Consider the following 27,225-nt stretch of genomic DNA (forward strand, 5'->3'; position numbering starts at 1 on the left):
AGGGCGTAACAACTGTACCTACCTGACCCTGGGAAACCCCTGAATCTGTGCCCAGAACCTAAACTCTGCCAGTCGAGTACTTACTCAAAAGCCGATAACTCAATTTTCTCCATAGGGTAACATTGACTGGTTTCTTCTGACATTTCTTCCAATTGTGGCGTTTCTAAAACTTAAAATATTCACCAAAAATCAGCCGAGTAACGAAAATACTCACCTGCTTTTAGGAGAGATCCCAGTGCTGGATCTTGGTGCCCAGCACTGACCCTGAAAAATATTCACAACCGTACTTGCTGCTAACCCAATTTTCTTCCATAGGAAACCATTGACTGTTTTTCTGTGGAATTTGCAAACTTTAAATTCTTTAAAAATCGCGGTAAAAATCGTGCGAACTGTGAAAACGTAATTACTTACCTGTTTTAGATAGAGATCCCAGTACTGAGTCTATGAGCCCAGTACTGGATTACAAAAGTAACGAGAACCTACTTTACCTGCAACTTGAATCAAAAAAGTAATTAACTGCATTTAACTAGAAATTCCCATTGAGCTCAATGTTATATTGTGTTTGAAATTGTGTTGCCTATTGCAACAACAGTATCTATTGCATCCAAAAGTCTATTGCATATTGAAAGTATTTATCTAAAGCATCTCATTCTGAGAAAGTATATTTTGATACCTATTGTTGGTTCTAAAATAAAACTATATATTTTTATTCAGAACCATTGGCCTAGAGTTCAGTTCTTGAGTGTGTGAGACCATTTGCTGACTGAGTGGGTGCAACAAATGCTTTACACTGTCCTCTGATACTGCCTTACTGCTCGACCAAGCTACCACTTTAGAGAGTAAGGTTATATCTAACTTTAGCCTCTGTCAAACCCTTGGGGACTGTGGACTCTGTACACCCTGTACCTAATTGGGAACAGTATATACAGTGCCACTTTCTTAGAGGGAGGGGCGTGGATCTGAACGGAACGATCGGAAGGAAAGGAGAGAACCAGGCCCTGGCCATGCAGCTGACTGCGATCTCCCTGAGTCGTTGGAGCAGAATCTCATGGGAGACCGTGTTGAAGGCCGCACTCAGATCGAGTAAAACCAGTTCCTCGGTGTTGCCTTCATCAAGCGATGCCCTCAGCTGCTCTGTAACTGCCAAAAAGCCGGATTCCGTACTGTGCTTAGGCCGGAACCAGTTTTGTGACCTGACCAGAATGTCATTTACTTCCAAATACTTGGTCAGGGTGATGTTGACCTGGGATTCCATGACCATGGCCAAGTAAGGAAATTGGCCGGAAATTCTCCGGTAGAGTTGCATCCAGTGATGGCTTTTTCAGTAAAGGGACAACCTTGGCACCTACTCTGGCTTGGTTTTGCCCTTTGGTTCTCCCAGCAAAAGTGGGGGTTAGAACCGCGGTAGGTCATCTGCTGCTTGCACCAAAGGCTTGGGTTGCATTACAAAGCGGCAGGCCTTTGAAGCTTCACTCTTAAGCACTGGGCCCGATATAGAGAAGCAGGTTTGTCACCTTCGCCCAGGATGAGTTTTGATTCTTGCCTCAGAGTGGGTGCTCTTGACCCAGAGTTTCAGAAACTTGTCTGGTAGTGGCAGATTGCCTACTGATTTTCAGAGGGAACCACTAAGTTGCCCTCTGACTACATGTAGGAAAGTGGGTTTCTATTTCACTGCCCCCCCCCCCCCTCCTACTTCCCCACACGTCTTGCTTGGCTTTTGATGCAACTTTGATTTTAGAGTATTGGTCCTTGCGAATCGGGTTCCCAGTGCCAGTGTTCTTTCCCTAAACCCATTCCACAATTGGCGCAACTTCAGAGCCAGTGTTATTCCTTAGTAAATGTTTACCCTGGTACCTAGGGCATTGGGACTGAAGAGGGTCTCCTAGGGACCCCTCACCAAGGTCATGCACACTGCCACTGCAGCCTGCATGCATTGGTGCAGAGAAAGATCAAAGTCAACATGACACATTGCCTGTGCACCATGTCCAGCAGCACTGCCCAAGGTATGTGTGTCCCCCCTCTAGCAGCCTTTACAAGCCCTAAGGCAGGGTGCACTATATCTCAGGTGTGGTCATAGCTGCATGATAAGTGCCAGGGAAGCCATGGAGAGTACATGGGCTGGAAACTCAACAATTGAGTTCACCAGCACCATGATGGTTTCACTGAACTCAGGAGTATTTGGTAACAAACACCTTTTAATAAACACACACTGATACCAGTGTTGGATTTATTAAAGCGTGTACTCAGAGGTGCCCCCTGAAAATCTATCAACCCTGGTGCGGTCTGTGACAGGCTTTAGGCAGGCTGCTTCCACCAGACATGTTTCTGGACCCCTGAGTCGAGAGCCCCTGCTCTGAGGCCAGAAACAAAGACTATCCTGGGCAGGTGTCATAGCTCCTCCACCACGATAAGCACAGTTTTCGAGCATGAATCTTCAATGGCCTTGCTGTATTTGTAATGCGCCCCTCCCCGGCGAGAGAACTTAGTGAGAAAAGGGGTTTGTGCCCCTCCGCCCACTCCACCCCTTAGGTGCTGGAGGCAAAGTGAAGCACATTTTTCATTGCCCACCATCTTGAAGATGAGTCACTTACTGAATTAGGGCTATGACTGCGGTCCCTCCACAAACACACTACAGAAATCTGGGACCTCCTCGACGCCACTGCTCTGGACATCACCACCCTTCACGGAAACCTGGACCAACCCCTGCTCCGGGCCAGACCTCACCATCCCCGACAGCTACAAGATCACCCGCAGGGACTGCCTGGACCACCCGAGGGGAGGCATCTCCATAGTCCACAAAATCGTGCTCCGACTAACCATGCACTCCAATGACCCTACAACAAACATGAAACACCTCCACTTCCAGATCCGGACCAACACCACCCTCCTTGACACCCTTGTCTACAGATCCCCAACCCCCTTTAAACTGACTCCATTGTACACCTCATCGCACCCCAGGCTCTCACACCGACTACATCGTACTCTGGGACCTCCACTTAACCTGGACAACCCCAGTAATCAGAACAGCACCTTCCTCCTGGAGAACCTCGTCAAAATCGGACTGAAGCTGCTAGTCACTGCACCGACCCACACAGCCGGACACACGCTCGACCAGGGCTTCTCTGCCAGCAAGAACATCGACTGCAGCTACACCACCGAACTGTCCTTTGACCGACCATCACTGCGTACACCTCACCTTCGACATGTCCACCGTACACCAGTACTAATCACCCCCAAAAGCCACAGCTGGTAGATTAAGGCCACCGAAGAACTAGTCAACTCCTTCAGCACAACCACTCGACTAACACACACAGATGACAACACTGCTGCACGCAACCAACCTCCACCAATGGATCTCCAACTGCGCCAACCCCCTGGCACCCCTCAAGAGAAGACTGGGTAAAAGACGATTCAAGGCGTCCAGCTGGTTCCCCCCTGCCCTCCACGAGTCCAGATGCACCTGCAGACGTCTCGAAGAAATGGAGGAGCAATGAAACCCTGGAAACTCATGCAACCTTCAGTCTGCCGTCTGCCGTCTGGATAAATGCCAACTCACACAACAGCAAAGAACTCTTCACCATCACCAGGCCCAACAGCGAGACCAGACATTCCCTGCCTCCCAAGGCCTCTGCAACAAATTCAGAACTTTTTCCACCACAAGATCCTAAAGATCTACTAACACTTCGACACCGCCTCCACACCTGCCACCATTGCAGTCAACCAAACCGCCCCTCCACCTACCGTGCTCTGGACCTCGCTCACCAAAGAGGACACGCTCAAGACAACGAAGAGCATCCATTCAGGGGCCCTGACTGACCCATGCCCGTACCACATCTTTTACAGAGCAGCTGCTTCTCTTCTCCCTCCCCCCCCCCACCCCCCCCCCCTCACCCCCCACCCCCGCCGCACCACCAACTGCTCCATCGAAACTGCCACCTTCCCCGACTGCTGGATACACGCAAAGATAAACCCCCTGCTGAAGAAGCCATCATCAGACCCAACGGACCTCAAGAACTTCAGACCGATCTCCTTCTGCCCTTTCCCAGCGAATGTCCTAGAGAAGTCCACAGACGCGCAACTCTGCATGTATGAAAGCAAACCACGTGTGGAAACACATCTCAATCCGGCTTCCAAAGCAACTACAGCACAGTGCACTCGAAACCACCGACGACATCCTCTACCTACTGGACCATGGCGAGAAAGCATGCCTCATCTTACTAGACCTCTTGGCTGCCTTCAACACAGTCTCCCGCCGCACCCTAGTCTCCAGACTCCATGACACCGGCATCCGCGACTGGGCTCTGGCCTGGACCTAGCGAGTCGGACTACCACCAATCCTCTCTGAGACCACAAAGATCAGCTGTGCCGTCCCCCAGGGCTCCTCCCTGAGCCCTACTCTCCAACATTTACATTTTACCACTTGCAGCCAGCGTCAGTAGCCACAGACTCAACATAATCTCATACGCCAACGACACCTAGCTGATCTTCTCCCTCACCAATGAACCCTCAACCGCCAGAACCAGTTTCCACAGTGGAATGAAGGCTGTCTCAACATAGATAAGACTGCTGCCTCAAGCTCAACTCAGACAAGACCTGAGTTCTCAGCCTGGGACGACTCCTGGTGGCCAGCTCCTCTGGGTGCCCCCCACCCTGACAGACCACGCACGCAATCGTGGCATCATACTGGACTCTTCGCTCATGATGGACTGCCCAATCAAGTTTCCTCGGCCTGCTTCCACACGCTCCGACTGCTCCGAAAGACTTTCAGTTGTATCCCCACAGAATCCAGAAGGGTCACCCACGCACTCATCACCAGCAGACTAGACTTCGGCAACGCACTGTATGCCGCCATCACCCAGAAACTGCCCAGGTAACTACAGTACATCAAAAACGCCGCCAGACTGGTCCTCGACATCCCCCGCCGCAGCCATATCACGCAACACCTCCAACTCCACTGGCTCCGTCAACAAGTCAATTTCAAGCTCCTCACTCATGCCTAAAAAGCCCTGCACAATGAAGGACCATGGTACCTGAACCACCACCTCGCATTCCACGTACTCAGCCTACAACTCTGAGGCTCCCAACTCCCCTCTGTCCCAAGGATCCACAAGACCAGAACTGGCTGAAGATCTTTCTCCTACCTTGCTGCCATGACATGGTACTCCCTGCTCCATGGGCAATCCGCGTCACTGACCCAATTCAAGAAGGACCTCAAGACCTCGCTCTTCAAATGATCCTCCACCCAGAAGCCCCATCCCTTCCCCAGCGCCTTGAAACCCCCACGGGTGAGTAGCCACGCTTTACAAGCCCCTGTTTGGTTGAGCAATCAAAGAAAAGTCGACAAACTTTTGTAAAGAAAACCCGCTTGTTTTACCTCGGAGTATCTTTTTTTTTTTATAAAAGAACTCACCCACTAGTGTTTCCAGTGGCATGCTTCATCAGTGTCATCCTGATGCATGCTGTATCGGGGCATACTTCTTACCTTGACCTTCAATGGTGCACTGATTTTTTTTTTTTTTTGAAACCTTTTTTTTATTGTTTTCAAGACAACAATGCAATACAAACCCCTCCACCCCCACCGTCGAAAGGAGAGCGTTACATTTATCAGTGTCGCCAAATGTCCAGGAGCTTAATCCTCCTTCCCAGGTGGTCCCTCCCCCTCCCACCCCATGTCAGTATGCCCCCTCTGCCGTCTCCACTCCTGATGTACCCTTTCCCGACAATGAATCATGTACGGGTGCTCAACCGTCCCTAGGAAACCCAGGCTTCCCACACATCCCACTACTTCTAAAACGTCCAGCACTCACCATTACTCCTCCTCTACTCCCCACCCACCTTCAATGGTGCACTGATATGGTGGGTTTTGATCGAAAGGTTATAATTGCTTATACCACAAGGTTACCCATGCCATGCATACTCATACAAACCGATCCTAGAGGATTGCTCGACATATGATCTATACACGTCACTTTCCTTTTAGGATACTGGAGTGGGGTGTGTTTTGTAGTCTCACATTCATCAAAGGGTCCCCACCCTCTGGTCCATCTAGGTACAGTCTCCAGCTCCCAAATAGCGCCAGTAGCCGGAGACGGCACCTCGATAAGCTGTAGGGCAGGGCTTTGTATTTGCATTCGTACCAATTGGCCAAACGTCTCTGATTAATAGAATGTGACCTAAAGATTTGGGAACTTTGGGATGTAGGTCTGGTCCTGAGGAAAGCCACAAGACTAGTTTGCTGGCACTGTGTGGCTGAAACATGTAGACGAAAAATGCTGGAGTGATGAGAACAGACCCTCATTAATACACACTTTTACTGAGTTTTAACTTTATCCCGGGTATTGGAAGAGTTTGGTTCTTGTGGTGTTCCTGATCAGTCTGCACATCTACCTGAAAATGGGTGCTTCAGTGCGAGGCTGGTGGACGTGTCATTTTGTTTAGCTTATTTTGTTTGTAGCACCCAGACACTTCTATTTTGCTCACCTACCACTTATTTTAATTGCAGTGTATTGCATCCCACACACAGTGCTTCTGAACTGGAAGTAAAAGTGGGAGATGGCTATCAAATGCGTTTTGCCATCTGAACTGATCGCTTCTATAGCAATATCATAATTAATTCAGTAATACCTCTTACTGACTTAAGTATCCATGATGGCCTTTAACAAAACCCATCTGAGGATAGTGTATTCATTTCAGCACTATTTTTCCCCATCTTAAATTAAATTGCGGTGTTACTATGTAATGGCAACAAATAGATGCACAAGGTAAATCGGCAGCTCTGCTGTATGACACCTCTGTCACTGGTAAGTGACCTGTTTTGAGTGAATATTTGAGTGAGATGCTGAAAACCGATCTTCAATTCTGGAATTGTGGCATTTGTTATGCTGATTTGTGTGGAAAATTAAATATTCGAAGAAGCCATGTTCGCATAAAGCCTCTGCCCCCACTTTGAATTACTCAACTAGGTACACCGCTTAAAATCAGTGTCATACTTGCTTTCTATCCGTCTGTGGAAGAGACCACCTCTGATCAGATTAACCTTCGCAAATAAAATTTCTTTTTGATATCACTTCTGCTCTGTTCCGCTGCGCTCAGCCAGTTAACGGAGGTCTGATTCTGTTGCATTTGGTAGTGCCCAGCGTCCTTCATTTATGAATGAACCATGCAGCTCAAACGTATATTTTTCAAACAGTTTGCAATTTGCCAATATTCTAAATGTTGGAAAGCCTCATATAATTTGAAATGTATATGTTCACCTTGGATTTTGTTAATACCCACACCCTGTATTTTTTCCCGTTTTCTAGTACAAGATCCAACTGAAGCCAAAGGTCGGCGCGCCTATTATTCCCATCACGAAGCCACATACTATGCGACCGGCAGCTAGAATTAACCCACCATACAACATGAAGCCAGTGTCGTCCCACGCGTCGGGAGTTCGCCGACGCAGAGTACGCTGCCGGAAATGTGATGCCTGCTTGCAAGGAGAGTGTGGTGTGTGCCACTTCTGCAGGGACATGAAAAAGTTCGGAGGCCCAGGACGCATGAAGCAGTCTTGTGTGGAGCGGCAGTGCTTGGCAGTGAGTATACCTTGTGAGGGAAAGACCTGCAGAGAGGGCAACCAACATCAGTGCGTCTTAGCAGAGTCTTAGTCGAGAAGAGATGTAAATGACAGATCTACATTAGTACTGTTTAGTAGCAGCTTCTAGTAGTCATTAAGTAAGGAAGGTGTTAAAATGTATATCCATGCCAAGTGCAACAGCAGTGCTTGCTGTTGGTTGGGGCCTGTGAAGAGGATAACTAGAAATGTTATTTAAGTGGGTCTAATTGTAAGGACAAATGACCCTAGAGAAGGTAAGCAAATCAGCATTAGTATTCATTTGGTATAGACCTCGTTGCAGAAATGCTAGTCGGATATTAGTAATGAGCTGTAGAAAGGTGAGGAACGGCAGAAAGGGTACCAAATGCAGCCCCTCTTAGAGCACACTATGAACACTTAGCGCTGCTTCATATATTTGATGCCAGTCTCTGGGTTTTGCAAACGTACACTTATTGGAGTTTGTGATATTTGGGGTGTTTTGAACATGTTCAAGGAGGTGGCAGTACCAGGACACCAGGTGGAAAAAGATCTTCAATTATAATATGATACGAGTGTTGAGGATTGTGAGGGCATGAGGACATTTTAGAAGTGGTTAGGGGTGCGGGTGGCTGGGGGGGAGGGGAGTGTTCGGCTTTAGACTGGAAACAATAGGACACACTTAAACTCAGCACTCCCAAAATGAGGCAATAAACTGATCCAGGTGATTTTAAAATGAAACGTGAATTTTAGTACAACACTTCTCCAGTATTGGGGTGTCTTTCATAGATTCACATGCTTGAATATTCCCCGTCGTCGGAGTGGGAGTCCCACGGTAAATAATATAGCAATATATACAGTAATAATATATACGTAATCATATAAAACAGAGATCTAAATAGGTGATAAACATCAAGAATGTCCCTATATGAAATCTCCATAGAGATACATGGAGAGAGAAAAAAGACATTCGCAGTCTATCTCTGTCATTATGTTGGTCCAAACTACGGCCAATCAGGCACCAGCTCCTCTCTAGAACCTTCTCCTCAGAGCTCCTCACCTCAGATTTTCTACCGCACGTCTTGTGAAAGGGAGTCTCCCTGAGCTCTGCTCAGTTTTCTCTTCAGCATGTCTTCAAGTAAGAAGTCTGTTTAGAGCTTGTTCCTCTTGTGGAAAGCTGCGCTTATATTCAGAAGATCCACACAGTAAGTGTATTTACTGTCTTTACCCTGACCACGAAGTGGGTAAATGTAAATTCTGTAGAACTTTTTCTACAAAGACTCTTAAAGACAGGGAAGGTCGTCTCTTGTTGTGGCTCCAGAGACTGAAAGATAAGGATGACGTGGTTTCTGAAGTAGAAAGCCTTACTTCTGGCCGTTCCCTCACAACCTCAAAACGCAGTAGTGTTCAAGATCTACCTTCTCCTTTCATTAAGAAGAAGTGTCTTTCTATGACATCTGCCATGTCTTCATCCATGACTACTGCGATATCACCCACGAGACCTAGTTCTCAGGCTGTTGAGGCATCGACTTCCCTGATTTCTGGCAAGAAATTGGCTTCATCGTCGACGAGACCTCCGACGGCGAAATCCGCCGTTTCCTGCTCGTCGATGGTGACTCCGACGACGGCGTCAGCATCGAAGTCGTCGACGGCGGTCCCGTCGACGTTGTCGTCGACGATGAGTATCAATACAATAAAAAACTGTGTCATCAGTGTTGCCTATTGCATCGTCGACGAAGAAGGAAAAGATCTCGTCGACGCTATCATCGTCGTCAAACTGCAAAATCTGCCTCGTCGACGCTTACGTCGTCGATTGCTCCGTCGACGAGTGCTCCGTCGACGAGTGCTCCGTCGCCGAAGAAAAAGAAGACGTCGTCGACGACAGTCCCGTCGACGATGGTCCCGTCAACGTTGGTTCCGTCGACTATTCCGTCTGCGAAGATGTCGACAGTGGGTCCTGTACTTCCTATCCCGTCAAGTTTTATCAGGAAGAAATTCCTATGGAAGAACAGACTGCGACGTTACCCTTGTCGCTTATTACAAATCTTCAACTCATGTTGGATGATTATAATCGGCGTTTTCCTCTATCACCACAAGAGTCTATAGTTCCTGCGGTTCCAGTGGTTCCAACACCTGTGTCGGCGCCAGTGCCAGTTATAACGCCTTCAGTTCCGCTGATACAATCATCAGCTCGGACATTGACTCAACATGACAATGAAGATGAAGTTCCTCAAGACAAGGAAGATGGTGAGATCCTGGATGATGGTAATGATGATGATGATATGGCGGAGTGGGATGACTACCATGCCCAAACACCATCTCCCTCTCCAACGGTACCAGGAGACTCACCACCAGTTGACATTGCAAGTTTTCACCAGTTGATGGATAGAGCGGCCCAACGGTTCAAATTAACTACAGAACATAAAGAAGAGGATTGTTTTCTGTATAATTTTAAAAATCAACCTTTCAAGCAGACGCATACAATCCCTATTATTGAGTTTATTTGGGATGAAGGTAAAAAGATAATAAACACCAAATAGCCTTCCGGCACAGTTACCTAGGTTGGAGAAGAAGTATAAGCCGCCAGTAGGAGCTCCAGCGTGTCTCACTGGTCAGTCAAAACCAGATTCGGTAATCACACAAGCAGCGCAACGTCGGGCTAGAAACCCTGTATTCTACATCACTGCACCACCTGATCGTGATGGACGTCGCTTGGATGCCATAGGGCGAAAATTTTCATCGATGGCTTCCACCACTGTAAGAGCGGATATATCGGCTTTAGTTGAAATGCTACCTGAGGCATCTAAGACTGAAGCTGTGAAGCTACTTCAAGAGGGACAGAGAACATCTGAAGAAATAATTGACTGTGCAGTTGACTTCGCTTGTACAGGTTTCCGTCAACTCGCTGGAGCAGCGGTATTGCGCAGGCAAGGTTGGTTGCGCTCGACATCTTTTCGCCAGGAGGTGCAGGCGAAAATATTGGATATGGCATACAACGGAGAATCTTTATTCGGAGATCATGTGGATGAAGCTCTCCAATCGATCAAAAAAGATACAGAAACTGCTTGCTCTCTAGGTACGCTGCAATTTAGGAAACAGCCCTTACGGGGTGCACGCCGACGCGGCACCTCCTCTAATTTTCGGAGAGGAAGCAATCAATATCGACCATACAACCAGGGTTCCAATCGTTATACCTACAATCCACAGCAATCCTCTCGGCAGCAGTCTTCTAAGACTTTCAGAGGGAAATCCTCGTACAGAGGTTCCACTCCTAAAAGACAATGACTTACATCAGTCCCAGAAAATTGGAGGTCGAATCTCACTGTGCTGTTCTCAATGGTCCTCCATAACAAAGGACCGTTGGGTTCTGGACATTGTAGAAAAAGGTCACACGTTAGAGTTCATTGAATTTCCCCCCTCATATCAAAGAACTTTTTCATCAAGTTCAACTTTTAATACGCAAAGGAGCCATAGAGGTAGTACCAAGATCTCAAAGAGGGAGAGGATTTTATTCCCGATTCTTCCTTATCACCAAGAATAACGGGGAATGGAGGCCAATACTAGATTTAAGGGCTCTCAACAAATATTTAAAGAAACAATCCTTTCGTATGTTAACGCTTGTAGAGATCTTGCGATTACTCTCAAAGGGAGATTTCATGGCAACAATCGACCTCCAAGACGCATATTTTCATATCCCCATACTACATCGACATCGGAAATTTCTACGCTTTCGAGTCGGTCAAAAGGATTTCCAGTTCAAGGTATTACCTTTCGGTCTACGATCAGCCCCTTGAGTGTTTAGGAAAGTGCTCGCTCCTGTGGTAGCTTTCTTACGTCTCCAGGGTGTTCAAATCTTCCCATACCTGGACGACTGTCTCCTAAAATCGCAATCGGAAACTCAACTTCTACGGGACACACGTCTTTGTCAAGAGGTGTTTCGCTCCTTAGGACTATCCATAAATTCCATAAAGTCCCAACTACTCCCATCTCATCGCAAAGAATTTCTAGGAGCAACATTGGATACAGTGTCAACAAAGGCGTTTCTCTCCCAAGACCGTCTACAAAGGATTCTTCGATTGGTTTTCCTTATACGATCAAAAAGGTCAGTTTCTGTAAGACTATTAAAGTCATTTATAGGGATGGTGTCATCGTGTATTGCTTTGATCCCTCATTGCAGATTAAATACACGCCCCATCCAAGAAGAACTAGACATCCAATGGCGTCAAGTTACTGGCTCGTTCAACGACGACGTAAGCGTCAGACCGTATGAATTCGGCACTCAAATGGTGGACACAGCCATCAAATCTAATGAAAGGAATTTCATTTCTGTCGGTAGTACCAGACATGACAATAACAGACGCCTCTCTAGAAGGATGGGGTGCTCATCTGGAGGATTTGTCAATAAAGGGGAAGTGGACGATATGTCAAAAAACCTGGCACATCAACAGGTTGGAGCTCTTGGCTATATTTCTAGCTCTCAAGTCGTTCCTTCCTTTAATCCAAGGAGAAACAGTCCTAATACAGATGGACAATACAACCTGCATGCACTACATAAACAAGCAGGGCGGAACAAAATCTCCGAAACTGTCTCGACTAGCTCAGTCGATCTGGGACTGGTCTCTCGACCATCGCATCACGATTGCAGCAGTTCATCTACCGGGGGTATCCAATATTCTGGCGGATTCCCTGAGCAGATCCTCCTCATCGACCCACGAATGGGAGCTACATCAACCAACTCTAGAGATGATATTTCGACGATGGGGTCGTCCACAGCTGGATCTCTTTGCCACACCAGAGAACCGGAAATGCCGAGATTATGCAAGCTGGCATCCCCATCAAGGGTCACGGGGCAATGCCCTTTTGATGAACTGGTACAATCTGTTTGCCTACGCTTTTCCCCCAATCCCTCTCGTACCTCGTGTCCTGTGGAAGATGCGGAGGCAGCCCTGCCATCTACTTCTCATAGCCCCACGATGGCCTCGACAGGCATGGTTCTCGGAATTACTCCTACTTTCCCAATGCGAACCCATCCTTCTACATCCTCGTGCAGATCTACTTACAATGAGCAAGGGGCAAGTTTGTCATCCGAATCCCTCATCACTGAGCTTATCAGCTTGGAACCTGAGCACTGTGAATTTGCCCATCTAGATATTCCACAGGACTGTAGAGACATCTTGGCTCAGGCGATGGCTCCTTCTACGGTGAAAACGTACAAATTAAAGTGGAGGAGATTCTGCCATTGGTGTGCATCTACTGGGGTTCATCCAATTCACTCTACACCAGAACAACTGCTACCGTTCTTCTTACAATTGGCTAAATCCGGACTTTCTCTTGCAACCTTGAGAGTTTTTCTGGCGGCAATTTCTCGTTTCCGTCAGGATGGTTCAACTTCCCTTTGCTCTTCGAGGATAATGCATCAATTCTTCAAAGGGTTATTTCGTAAATTCCCACCTGTTAGACGCCCTCCTCCATTGTGGCACCTTAACATCGTGTTGGCACAATTAATGAGACCACCGTTCGAACCAATACACAAGGTCGATTTGAAGTATCTGACATGGAAGGTGGCTCTTCTTCTAGCACTAACGTCTTCACGTCGCATCCGTGACATCCACGCTTTTACAATAAATCCTCCTTTCCTACAGTTCAAACCAGATTCTGTAGTACTGCGCACTAATCCAACATTCTTGCCTAAAGTGCCTTCAGACTTCCATATTAACGAACCAGTGATCTTAAAGACTTTATTTGCTAAACCTCAAACTCCTGCGGAGCAACAATTACATTCCCTGGATGTGAAACGATGTTTAAAGTTCTACATCAGCAGAACAGCTTCTTTTCGAAGATCGGATCAGCTCTTCATAGATTATGGGCGTTTTCACAAGGGACGTCCAGTTACAAAACCAACAATTGCACGTTGGGTGTCAGCCGCCATCGTCTTCTGCCATCAAAAGGCGAACAAGCCTTTGCAGTCACCAGTGAGGGCTCACTCCACTAGAGCAATGTCATCCTCAACCGCCTTATTTGCTGGAGTGCCTTTACATCAAATCTGCAGAGCAGCTACATGGTCGAGCAGACATACTTTTACAAGACACTACTGTTTGGCGGCTTTAAACGAAAAGGATGCTGCAGTTGGGCAGGCAGTGCTTCGCAATCTTTTTAAATAAGGTGAGCCTCTTCCTTCCCTCCTCCATATTGTTTCCATTTACCGTTGAATAGTGGCTCATTTGCACTTATATAGATATTGAATGATATCACATATATAAGGATGTTGATTGTCATTACGATTTCAGTTTAATATGATTATGGAAACAATGCTAATTGTTACTGCTATCTATTCTATATTCAAGCATGTGAATCTATGAAAGACACCCCAATACTGGAGAAGAACAATTGTTACTTACCTGTAAACAGGTGGTTCTCCAGTATTGGTGTCTTTCATAGATTCACGTGCGACCCTCCCTCCTCCCTTCAGAGGCTCTCTTCTCCTCATAAACTCTAAAGTCACTCTGGTGCTACGAAAATCTGAGGTGAGGAGCTCTGTGGAGAATGTTCTAGAGAGGAGCTGGCGCCTGATTGGCCGTAGTTTGGACCAACATAATGACAGACTGCGAATGTCTTTTTTCTCTCTCCATGTATCTCTATGGAGATTTCATATAGGGACATTCTTGATGTTGATCACCTATTTATATCTCTGTTTTAGATGATTACGTATATATTATTACTGTATATATTGCTATATTATTTAACGTGGGACTCCCACTCCGACGACGGGGAATATTCAAGCATGTGAATCTATGAAAGACACCAATACTGGAGAACCACCTGTTTACAGGTAAGTAACAATTGTTCTTTTAAAAGGAAGACAAAATGTATTTTGCAATGCACTTCCCAGATGTCTAATGAAAGAAATCAAATATAAAGAGCATGTATACACAGCAGAAAAACATATGAAATATACATAGAGTAATGAAACTCCTAGCATATATCCACAAAGTAAGTTATAGAAATATATAATCTCAAGTCTTTCAACATTCTGGCCAGCACGACTAGGGAGCCCTTTACAGTCAGTCAGAAGTCTTGGTCGGGAACATTGAAAGTCCCTGTGACAATGCAGGCGAGCTTCTATCTGAAATTCAAGATTCCCTGTCTTTAATACCTTTTACTCACCCAAGGAGAGATTTCTAGAAATTTCTCCCCCTTCCTTCTGTTGCAAAAACAAGGCTGGCCGTACTGGTCTGCGTCTAGGTCACTCACAGAAGCTGGCCCGGTTCCCATGTTGGCTTCAAGGCAGAGATGTACATTCTGCACAATTCTCTAGCATAAACAATCTCAACCCTGTGAATTGTACCTAATGCGCATCCCATACAATATGTTCTAGCTTACCCTGCATGATGAAGAGCAAAAACATTCTCTCCCCACCCTGCAACTGCATGAGAGCATAGAAAATGGGCAAGGGTGTGAAGGGATATTGCATGAGTTGGAGTGGGTCAAGACTGCACACACACAAGACTTCTAGTTGGGAGTACTTTTTTAGTGAGCACCTACTGGGGCAGTTGTGTTGAACAGGCAATGTTATTTTACATGTTGGCAATAGTAGGTGACTGCTGACCCACTTTTTCCGGTAGGCCAATGTGCTGAGGATTAGTTATTTAATGTCTGAGACTACAGGCAATGGCTGCATATTGCAAACATTAAGAGGGTTGTAATGGTGGTCAAGGCAAAAAGGATGGGGGAACAATATCCTTCTGTCAAAATCAAGATACATTTCATGCAGACACAAAAATTAAGATGAGATGGAATGGAATCCAGTGCCTTGATGCAAAAATGTTAATTAACCAGCATTAGTTGTAGGGAGTGGACTTCTCTTTGCAGCTGCACCCCCACACACTTTTTGCCCCCATTTGAACTACTAGATGCTGGTTTTCGACTGACAGTGGACTGATGGCTGCTTACCAGGCTCCAGTACCAATGGTTGTAGCCCCAAAACTACATGTCCAGTTTTCCAGTTGGCAAGGAGTTTAGCTCCCCTTTAAGTCGCTGGTAAATGGTACCTATAGTACCGAGGGCATGGGTACCAAAGAGGGTCCCTATGGGCCAAAGGGACACACACATAAACTGCATGCAGTACCATTGCAAGATGTGTGAAATGGTGTAAGGTATTCCGAAAATGCAACATTGTCCACTCCCTGTGTGCAGTTCCAATGTACATTATCTGTACTATATGTAAGTCACTCCTACAGCAGGCCTTAAGAGCCCTAAGGCAGGTTGCATGAGCAGATATGCCCCTGTAATGTCTGGTTCCATTGCTAGCCATTGCAAGTGGCCAGGTAGCCATTTTTAGGTCTAACCAAGGCAGCGCATACGCGGTCTCTTCGAGACATGTTTCTACTCTACGGGCTTTTAGTACTCCCATCCCTTATCATTGGTTCCTTCGTATGCTTTTCAAAATTCCTTTGTTTTCTTTTTCAATAGTTTACACTTGTTCCTCCTTTTGCTGTTCTGGTACCGTCCTGGAGGCTGCCACTGTTACTTGAATCATTGCACTTCTAGCCATATATGTTAATCTCGGTGTACTACTTTTTCATTTGCCTCAGGCTCGCGTTGTAAGCTTGTTGTATTAATTGCCTTTCTGAAGGTACTCCGACAGCTGGTTCTTGTCCCGCCCCTTATTTCCCTTCTCCTGCTGTTCACTGTTGCTTCTCCTCAACACGCGCTCCTGTGTCAAGATGTTGGCGCAAAGGGCACAACTTCATTTCCCTTGATCTTTACTTGTCTCCTGAAAGTGCAGCTCAAGCTACGGCAACCTTTTCTTCTCGTATGTATGTGTATATGTATGTGTGTGTGTGTATTTCTATATGCGCTGGGATCACGCATGTGGGCGGGGATTATTCAGTACTTATGACTTTGATGAGTATATCCCTGGAAGAGAACTAGGATTACAGATAAGTTATCCTTATTACCATTTTATTTTTCAGCTCTGACCTTTGGGGCGACTCTCCTCCGTTCAAATGGAGGTTCCGTCCCTGCAGATATTAATCCATATTCTTATATAGTCTTATTTTCACTAATGCAGTTGCCTGGGCTTCTTCCTTTGTAATTTCAGCACAGCCTCTAGTCTATTGCCTTATCTTCCTGTGCAAAATGCCTCTAAGTCTCTTTGCGGTAAGAGGTGCCATAAATTCATTCAGACTCAATATTTTCTCTCAGCACTCCGCAGTCATGAGCTTTAGCCTCCCCTTCTCTTCAGTACCCCTTCTTTGAACTGCGCTTTGCTTCTACTTTTGTTAACTCCGTTATATTACGATTAGGTGATATTCTTAAGCCCTTGTAGCATGATGAGGTATTTCTGTAATGACCAATTTCATTTCACTTCCTGCTGTGATGACTCTGGCAAGCTGTCTGTTCCCAGTGACTCGTAAATTATTCTCGGAAAGTTCCCAAGTTCAATGTTGTAGATCAATTACCTGTTTAAAATATAAAACCTAGCACACCTGAAATCTCTCTATTAATAGCCCCAGAACCAATTCACAAAACTTGTTTTAGCACCCAAAAAATGTAGCTTATTTGTTCAGTGGGCTCCTCCCGATGCACATATTAGCTGCTTTTTACAAGCACCACCTTTGGAACCTACCAATGTCCTCATGGACACAAATGACTTCAGCATTAGAACATGCTAAATATTTAATTATTTTTTAAATTGCATTTATAAGCACAAAGCTTCGTGCACATGTAACTGCTGCTGATGTCAGGGTTGATCTGTCTCCTTTGTGATGTTTGTAAACTTGCACGTTTTTTAAATCCTTTTTTAGAATCAATCATTTTCATTCTGTGATGCGCATCCAAAGTACACAGCTCAACGGCCTACAACCATCGGCCGGCAGAGCAAAACGGAATGGGCAGTACACAGCGCACAGGTCTACAGCCCGGAGTGTGACCCCGCAAGAAGATGATTTAGTGTAGGACAGACCTGCAAGGCAATTGCTCATGTATCACTTTTATAAGAAAAATTTGAAAACAAGACAAACAAACCTCCACCCCCCCCCCCCCCCCCCCCCCCCAAAATCCCACCCTCTCCGCATCAGTCTCTATCCTCCACACCGAAATCCCCGGGGGTCAACAGTCCTAGTCAAAGATATGTCAATCTACCCCAGTTGCCGCTACCGGTTCCAAAGGAATAAGTTGAAGAATTAGCAAATATTTGGGGCACGTGACTTCCCTCAACTCCTTCGACAGAAGTTGCGAGAAAGGACTCCAAGGCTTAGCGTATTCCGATCCCTTCCCATCAACTCTGAGCGATAGGCGCTCCATCGCAAGGAGGGGCCAAAGTCTCTGTAGCCCGTCACTCGGGTTTGGCGCAGCCGGAGAGCCCCACTGCGCCAAAAGAACCTGCCGCAACGCAAACGCAAGTTGTCTGCCCCGCAACGTGCGCAAGGGAAAGGACTTTGGGTGAGGGAGACCCAACAGCGTGTGCGCAGGCTCCGTGGGCAGCGTGATCTGAAACGCCTCATCAAGATCATCCAGGATCACCGCACCAGTTTCGGGCAGCACCACAGCAAAGGAACGAGGGTGCCAGGGTGACCACACCCCCGTCAGCAAAGGCCAGATTTAATAGGGTCCCAAGACTGAATGTGCGCCAGAGTATAGTACCAGTATGCCGCCACCGTATAAGCAGATTTCGCTCCCGCCGTGTCAGATGCTGTGTGATGGGCGCGATAGAAAACATGCCCCCACTTCTTGCGCGTTAGAGGGCGCCCCAACTCAGTCTCCTACCTAACCTGCGCCTTCGACCGCTGCTGCTTAGGACGCTTCATTATCATTGCATACAGATCCGATATGAGTTTCCGGTCATCCTTCTTACAAACCAACCAGCGCTCAAAAGTGGTCAAGGGACGGGACATTAAGGCGAAGTTAGAGGGTAGGGTCACCCAATGTTCTAGTTGCGAGTAATGGAAGGCGTCAGCTTTCGGCAGGTCAAAATAGTCTTTGCGCAGTTGGGCGAAGGGGATCACACCGTCCGAATCAAAGAGGGAGCCCACCCTCTTACACCCCTCCTCTCGCCATCGCTGAAAAACAGGAGACTCACATCCTGGCGGAAACTCAGGGTTGTCCACGATAGGGGTCATAGGGGATGGGAACTTGGTCCACCCCCTAGGGCCAACCAACTGATCCCACGCTTTGAGAGTCGGGGAAGTCACCGGTGACAAGTAGAGGACCCATGCCTTCGCGGAAGCCAGAGCTCACGCCATATATTACAGCCAGCGACCGTCTGGTCCATAAAATTCCAGTGATTGCTGGAGAGTGGTCGATTCCACTCCGTGAAATACCGTAGGCAAGAGGTTTGGTAATGCGCACTCAAAAGCGGACAGCCCAAAATACCATTCCACATAATTACACTCCATAACACACAATCCCACTCCACATAGTTCCAGTACACTCAATACCACATAAGTACTATCCACGTAGTTCCACTCCACACAATGCCACAATTACACTACACAAATCTACTGCGCACCACACAATTCCACACCACACATTTCCACAACTAACAATTCCAATACAGCTCACATAATTCGACTTCACACCATATACATACACTCCATAACACATTGAGTTGTAAATGACAATTTTTTTTTTTTACCCAAAAGCTCCAACTAAAGCAAATGCGAGACCTATTGCATGCGACACCGATTGTACCACCACCTCAGCACCTCCTCAGTCTCCCCTCGGAATGTGGCATCTGTTCATTCTCCCATAGTGTCTGTCCGCGGCTCGTGTTGACATTCGGGTAGTGGTCATATAGGGGGTGTAGGCCCCTCAGGGGTGGGTAGCCGATTCGCTACTACCCTATACTCCCCAAAACTCCCCTAAATTCAGTATTTAGGGGTCCTCCCCAACACCAGACAGATTCAACTACCTGGGAAAAGATTCAAACCCGCAAGAACAGGGGGATCCGCATGTAACTTGCCGCCAGCCCTGCCTGGCTGCCTCAACAGGCAAAGATGACTCGTCCAAAAGCTGTTTATCCGCCCCAACACTTGGAGGACTGTCCAGCACTTTGCTAACTATCTAGCATCTCCCTAGTGGTGGAACCGCCACTCCTCTGCAGGCATTGGCCGCATCTGCTTGGTACACTGTGTTGTGGGCTATTGAGCCCACCGAGGGATCAGTACATCAGGAGGAGATCTTTGGTTCTAGAATGTCAGTGTAGTATCTCCACCTCCCCTCTACCCCTCCACCTGCGCCAATACCCTGGTTTGGGTAGTACCTGCACCAGCCAAGGCTTGTTTGTGTCCAGTCCGGACACCACAGCTGAGGAAACCTGACCTGCACAACAAGTGACTGCAGGACCAGTGAGATCCACACCGAGAGTGGCCCTGCTGTCTTGTTTTTTACCCCTCTGCAGAAACCAAACAAGCCTCCAATGCAAGTGGCCAGCCAGCCAAACACCTCTGCACCCGAGCTCCACAGCCCAGGTTCACGACAATCTACTGAGACCCATTGTTCTAAATCCCCACTTTGGGTTGTATCACCTTGCAGTCTTTGTTATCAGATACCCATTTCTTTCTATGGTATAGTGCTCAAGGCTCCTAACCCGTCCAGCAGTTCTGCACCCAGGCACACCAGGACAGGCAAGCTAAAACCGTTGGTGGTTCTTTGGACCTTGGTCCCCTAGCACCATAAGTTCCAAAATGCACACCGAACTTCGCCTAAAAGTATGTTTGCAGTAAATGTCTTTCCTCCCATAGGATAACATTACAGCATTTGAGGCTCATACCTCAAAATCCGTTATTACCCCAGTATTGGAACTTTCATAGATTCTCATGCTTTGTATCATTCCCCGTCGTCGGAATGGGAGCCTCGGTAAATAAAAAATATCATAACCATAGAAACAAAAGAGAAAATAGGCTCAGGCCTAATCTCATTTTGCAGCATATCACCCTCTTTGTGTAAAAGAGCCCACACTTTTGCCAGGACCAATCAGCACAGCCTCACCCTCTGGAACCTTCCTGAGAGAGCTCAGACAGAGCCTCAGATTTTTCTACCGCACGTTGTGCTAGGGAGTCTCCACTGAGCTCTGCTCAGTTTTCTCAACTTTTATTTCAGATATTTACATTTTAACATCTATAGTGACATTATGTCATATAGGGAAAAGAAAGCCTTATTCAGGCCCTGTGCTTCTTGTGGAAAGAAGAGACTTTTCATTGAGGATAAGCATGAGAGTTGTATTTACTGCTTATACCCTGAACACAAGGCCACAGACTGCAAGATTTGTCGGACTCTATCTACTAAGACTTTGCGGGACAGAGAGGGTCGACTGCTGACATGGCTGCAAAAGCTGAAGACCAGGAAGGAGGTTCTTTCTTCAGATGAGGAAGATTCGATTTCTGGCACTTCCTCCAGGAGATCAAAGAAGAGGGGTAGGTCATCTCCCTACATCTCTGCAGAACCCCCTGTCAAAGCCCCTCACGGGATCTCTGAAAGGTCTGAGGAAGCTGGTCCCATGAAATCTCCTCACGAAAGTGAAAAGGAGAGGCAGGGACAGGCTGCTGGTGTGGACACAGCCTCTAGGGACAAAAAGGAGGTTTCTATATCTTCTCCTCTGTCCCAGAAGGAATAGCCTGCTAAGAAACACTCTGCAGGAAATCCACAGATGGCTCCTGTGAAGAAACTGCGTCCGTCGACGGTGATTAAAGCAGGTACGTCGATGACGATTTCCACTGTAAAAACTGTTTCCTTGGTTTCGTCAACGGGACCGTCGACGATGTCTGCTCCTGTTTCATCGTCTACGATAGCTTCATTCTCGTCGTCAACGACGGTTTCCATGAAGCTCCTGTCGACGGCAGTTTCGACGACTAAGACCACGACGACGGCGACGTCGTCGATGCTGATGACGAGCTCGTCGACGAGATCATCGACAGTTGTCCCGTCGACGATGAAGAAAGCTCCGTCGACGAGCTTGCCGTCGACTAAGAAAAAGGCTCCGTCGACGATCCTACCGTCGACGACTATTCAAGCATCGTCGACGACCTTATTGACGACGACGATTCACACTCCGTCGACGAAGACTACTGTGCCGTCGACTATTTCATCGTCTATTTCGTCGACGCTTGGGATTCCTTCGACGACAGGGCCGTCGACGGGTCAAATTTCTGTTTTTTCAATACAGAGGTTGAAAATGACACCTGAGATGACATCACCTAGGCGGGTTACGCCTTTACCGCCATCTATGCTGCTAGATGAGTCGGAGGATGAGTTTGAGCAGTATGGGGATGCCTACGGTCCCTCAGATCTGCATGTAAAGCAGCAAGAGATTAATACTGAGGATTATTATGAACAAGATGAGCAGGAGGAACAACAATATGTTCAGCAGGAAGTACGTCCTCGCACTTTGAGACAGGACATGATAGCTATGCAAGTTGCTCTGGTTACGAACTTGCAGATGTTGCAGGACTACAGAGCTCGATTTCCATCACACCCTGACGTTCAACCAGTGCATCCATCTACATCAGTGGCTCCGCGAGGGCCATCAGTGGACTTGCCACCTCCCCCTAAAAATATACCACGTACCTCACCAGTGGTGGTACCAGTAGTGGTTCCTCAGACTTCGTATCCGGAACCTGCCAATGAAGATACACAGGAGGTTGATACAGATGAAGAGGATGAGGTGCACGTGGTCCCACTAACTGATCCAGGGGATCCGGATGTGGATCTTGATGATACTGGAATGCAAGATCCGGATGCTACAGGGCGGGACACGAACGTATCGCCTCCGGCAGATATTGGGGGGGTTCCATAATCTTATGGAGCGTGCATCCAATAGATTTGGTCTGCCTCTCACAGTGGAACAGTCGGACTGTTTTCTATATGATTTTAAGGCACAATACAAAAAGTCCGTCAGGTCGATTCCAATCATTGAGCATGTGTGGGATGAGGGAATCAAGATTATGCAGAACCCGGCCACTGTCATCCCGGTTCTTCCCCTGCTGGAGAAGAAATACAAGGCCCCTGAGGGCAGTCCTGCATGTCTTCTTGGACAACCAAAGCCTGACTCTGTGATATCTCAGGCCGCACAGAGCAAGTCAAAGAATCCTTCAACACCTTTGACTACACCTCCGGATAAGGATGGCAGGCGGCTGGACAATGTAGGGAAGAGATTTTCCACCATGGCCAGTTTGTTGGTTCGGGCAGCAAATTCATTAGCCATTCTAGGCAGGTACGACCGCCAAATGTGGTGCGACATGGAGCCGTTTATTGATCTACTACCAGACTCTAATCAGAAGGAGGCCAAGCAAGTCCTCATGGAAGGAGAGAGATGTTCCTCTGAGATCATTGACTGTGCTATGGACATAGCCTCTACCGCTTTCAGGGCTTTGGCAGGGTCAGCGGTCTTGCGCCGTCAAGGCTGGTTAAGGGCAACCTGGTTCCGTCAGGAGGTCCAAAATAAGATCCTGGACCTTCCATTTGACGGGGAAATGCTTTTTGGCAAGCATGTCGATGAGGCCCTGCAGAGCATCAAGAAGGACACGGACACAGCAAAGTCCTTGGGATCCTTAAATTACCGGAAGGTTCCATTCAGAGGAGCTCGTGGAAGAGGGTTCACTTCTTACAGAGGCAACCAGCGTCAGTATTCAACGCAGTCAGGACAATCATACAAGGCTCAGTTCTCGAACCAACGCCAAGGTCAATCGGCGTCTTTCTCTCGTCAGTCTCAGAGAGGACGTCCGAATCGTCAGGGACGAGGCAATGCCAAGAGGCAATAGCGGCCTCCTGGTTCTGACTACTGTTCCTCCCCTACCAAAGACACCGGTTGGGGGCAGGATCTCCTATTGTCTGGACAGCTGGGTCCTTATAACATCAGACCGGTGGGTTTTGAATATTGTTCAGAGTGGCCATACGTTGGAATTCCAAGATCATCCTCCAACGAGAGCTCCGGACGCCCGTCCCTCAAAACATCTCCGACTGTTACATCTCGAAGCCCACCAACTATTCATCAAGGGGGCAATAGAACCGGTGCCTCTTTCACAGAGGGGCATGGGTTTCTATTCCAGGTTCTTCCTGGTTCGGAAGACGGCAGATACGTGGCGTCCTATACTAGACCTAAGGGAGCTCAACACCTATCTCATCAAGCTCTCCTTCAGGATGGTCACTCTCCAGGATATTCTCCGTCTACTGAATCCGGGCGATTTTTTTGGCGTCCCTGGATTTAGAGGATGCATACTTCCACGTTCCAATCCACCCAGCTCACAGGCAATATCTACGCTTCACAGTAGGCAAGTCATTTCCAGTTCAAAGTGCTTCCGTTTGGCCTTCGGTCTGCACCTTGGATATTCACGAAGATGCTGGCACCAGTCGCTGCTTTTCTCAGAAAGCAATCCCTAGAAGTGTTCCCATACTTGGACGACTGGCTCGTCAAGGCTCCATCGCTCAAGGCAACTTCTCAAGCCGTTTCAACTTGCATTCAGTTGTTCGCCCACTTGGGTCTTCAGCTCAACAGGTCCAAGTCGGTGCTGATACCCTCCAGGTCGCAAAGATTCCTTGAAGCTATTCTGGACACGACACTATGCACCGCTCGTCCGTCGGAGGAGCGTCAGCGCAAGCTGATCACCTCCGCTCGTCAAGTGCTGCAGAGGAAATATTTGTCGGTTCGCCTGTACAAGTCCTTACTCTGATCGATATCATCCTGCATACCATTAATACCGCATTGCAGGCGTCATATGCGTCCTCTGCAGGAGGAGTTAGACAAACAATGGCGCCAGGCAGAAGGGTCATTCAACGACAAGGTGTGGGTAACACCAGGTATGCGCAAGGCCTGCGAGTGGTGGCTGGTAAAGGAGAACATCGCAGTAGGATTAACATTCCGGACTCCACCGTCACCTATGGTGGTGACCACAGATGCCTCCTTAGAAGGCTGGGGAGCGGTACTCCAGGAGCTTCAAATCAGCGGTCACTGGAGTCCAGCACAGAGCCTAAACCACATCAACCTCTTGGAGCTGATGGCCATTCGCTTAGCCTACTGGCATTCCTTCCCAGAATTCAGAATCGTGCAGTGCTGGTCCGGACGGACAATACGACGGCCATGCACTACATCAACAAGCAAGGGGGAACAAGATCGCGAACTCTGTCAAAGGAAGCTCAGACGATCTGGGATTTTGCAATTTCTCACAAGATCGACCTACAAGCCGAGCACCTAGCAGGATGCCTCAACATCACGGCGGATGCTCTGAGTCGTCAGACGGAAGTGACTCACGAGTGGGAATTAGACCAAGCCACGCTGGAGGGAGTGTTCGAGGTATGGGGTACTCCGACCATAGACCTCTTTGCGTCCCCGGAGAACGCCAAATGTCGGTTTTACGCAATCAAGGTTCGCCATCGAGGATCTCTGGGGAATGCCCTTTCGATTGCTTGGTTCGGCGCATTTTGCTACGCTTTTCCTCCCATTCCCCTCATTCCTCGAGTTCTCAGGAAGGTCAAGGCGGAACCGTGCAAGATGATTCTCATTGCTCCAGCGTGGGCCCGGCAGTTCTGGTTCACGGAACTCCTGCTTCTCTCCCAGGATCGCCCAATTTGCTTGCCGCTGATTCCATCTGTTGTCGCGGGATCAGGGACAGGTGCTCCATCCGGATCCGAAGTCACTACACTTGACAGCGTGGCTCCTGAATACAGAGAATTCCGTCATCTGAATCTCTCCAGGGAGTGCAGGGATGTTTTGTCTCCGGCGCGGGCGCCAAGCACTAATAAGACATACAGGGCAAAATGGAAGAGGTTTTGTCTGTGGTGCCAGAGGAATAAACTCCATCCTTATAAATCCCTGCCACATCAGGTTTTACCTTACATCCTGTCGCTGGCTAAATCAGGTCTGGCGCACTCTTCTGTCAAGGTACATCTGGCTGCCATATCGCGTTTTCGACGAAAGGCATCGGGGCCATCTCTATGGTCCGCGAGGATTGTAAAACAGTTCCTTAAAGGGTTGTTTTGGATGTATCCTCCGGTCCGAGCACCTCCACCGATCTGGCAACTCAACCTAGTACTAGCTCAGCTCATGAAAGCTCCCTTTGAGCCAATTCACAGGGCGGACTTGAAGTTCCTCTCTTGGAAGCTAGCCCTCCTCTTAGCGTTGACATCGGCTAGGAGGGTTAGTGAACTCCAGGCTCTGTCCATAGTGGAGCCATTTCTTCAGTTCAAAAAGGATGTGCTAATATTGAGAACCAACCCAAAATTCATGCCGAAGGTGCCTTCGGATTTTCATCTGAATGAACCCTTGATTTTGAATTCCTTTTTTTTTCCACGTCCTTCTACCCAGGCGGAACGAACATTGCATTCTTTGGATGTCCAGAGATGTCTGAAATTCTATCTCGAGCGCACACAATCTTTCAGGAAGTCTACACAGTTATTTGTTTCCTACAGTGCGCCACGGAAGGGATTGCCTCTCGCTAAGAGTGGCATTTCCCGCTGGAGCTCCAGTGCAATTCAATTCTGTCATCAGGCTGCGGGCAAACCTTTGGACAGAAGGTCCCGTGCTCATTCTACAAGAGAGATGGCGTCTTCAGTGGCTCTTTTTGCTGGAGTTGCTATCAAAGACATTTGCAGGGCAGCAACGTGGAGCAGTGTACACACCTTCACGAAACACTACTGCCTGGAGTCGGTGGGACGAGATGACGCTGCTGTTGGTCAAGCAGTCCTCAGGAATCTTTTTCATTGAGAGGTGAGCTTTCCCTACAATCCCTCCATCCTGGTAAGCACATTTGGTTCAGTGATGATTGTTTTTTCTTGATTACCATGTACTAGTTTTTACTGTAAATTGAGATGGTTATGTAAGGCCAAGTGTCTACCAAAATGTGCTTTTGTGATTTACTGCTAGCTATTCTGATACAAAGCATGAGAATCTATGAAAGTTCCAATACTGGGGTAAGAAAACAAGTTACTTACCTGTAACTTTGGTTCCCCAGTGATGGTAACTTTCATAGATTCTCATGCGCCCACCCACCTCCCCTGGGAAAGCTCTGCCGGTTTACTGAGGTAGTGGCTGTTTGCACAACGGCTACGAAAATCTGAGGCTCTGAGCTCTCTCAGGAAGGTTCCAGAGGGTGAGGCTGTGCTGATTGGTCCTGGCAAAAGTTTGGGCTCTTTTACACAAAGAGGGTGATATGCTACAAAATGAGATGAGGCCTAAGCCTATTTTCTCTTTTGTTTCTATGGTTATGATATTTTTTATTTACCGAGGCTCCCATTCTGACGACGGGGAATGATACAAAGCATGAGAATCTATGAAAGTTACCAATACTGGGGAACCAAAGTTACAGGTAAGTAACTTGTTTTCTTCGCGTACTTTCTTGTAAAATCCATAACTCTAAAAGTACTTCCCTGATTCGATATTGTTGGTGTCAAAAATTGTTAAAATCTGTTATTTTTATAAATTGCCCAGATGTGGGTCCTGGCCTCATTGTGCCACTGGAGTCAATCGATCCTGGCTGATGAGGGGTGTTGCCCCGATACCGGTCCCAGAATGCTTGTGTCCAGGGAGGACCTGGCCTGGCAGTTTGGGCTGGACTGTTCCCAAGGAGAACAGGGTCCAGACTGATTTGCTTATGGCTGGGTCTGAACTGGAACGGCATGGGGAGCAAAATATACAATGGATTTAGGCCCAGATCTCTGTACTG

At 47.6% G+C, this 27,225-nt stretch overlaps 1 protein-coding gene across 3 annotated transcripts in view; it reads left to right on the forward strand.

The window, feature by feature from the left end:
* Positions 1-27,225, forward strand: part of KDM2A (lysine demethylase 2A) — a 770,935-nt gene that overhangs the window by 593,075 nt on the left and 150,635 nt on the right. For all 3 annotated transcript variants that reach the window (XM_085651618.1, XM_085651619.1, XM_085651620.1), the window contains one exon: positions 7,302-7,574. In XM_085651618.1, the coding sequence (XP_085507744.1) occupies positions 7,302-7,574 (273 nt within the window). The remainder of the gene's footprint in view (positions 1-7,301; positions 7,575-27,225) is intronic.

Source organism: Triturus cristatus, chromosome 4_1 (assembly GCF_964204655.1).
Source record: "Triturus cristatus chromosome 4_1, aTriCri1.1, whole genome shotgun sequence".
NCBI lineage: Eukaryota > Metazoa > Chordata > Amphibia > Caudata > Salamandridae > Triturus > Triturus cristatus.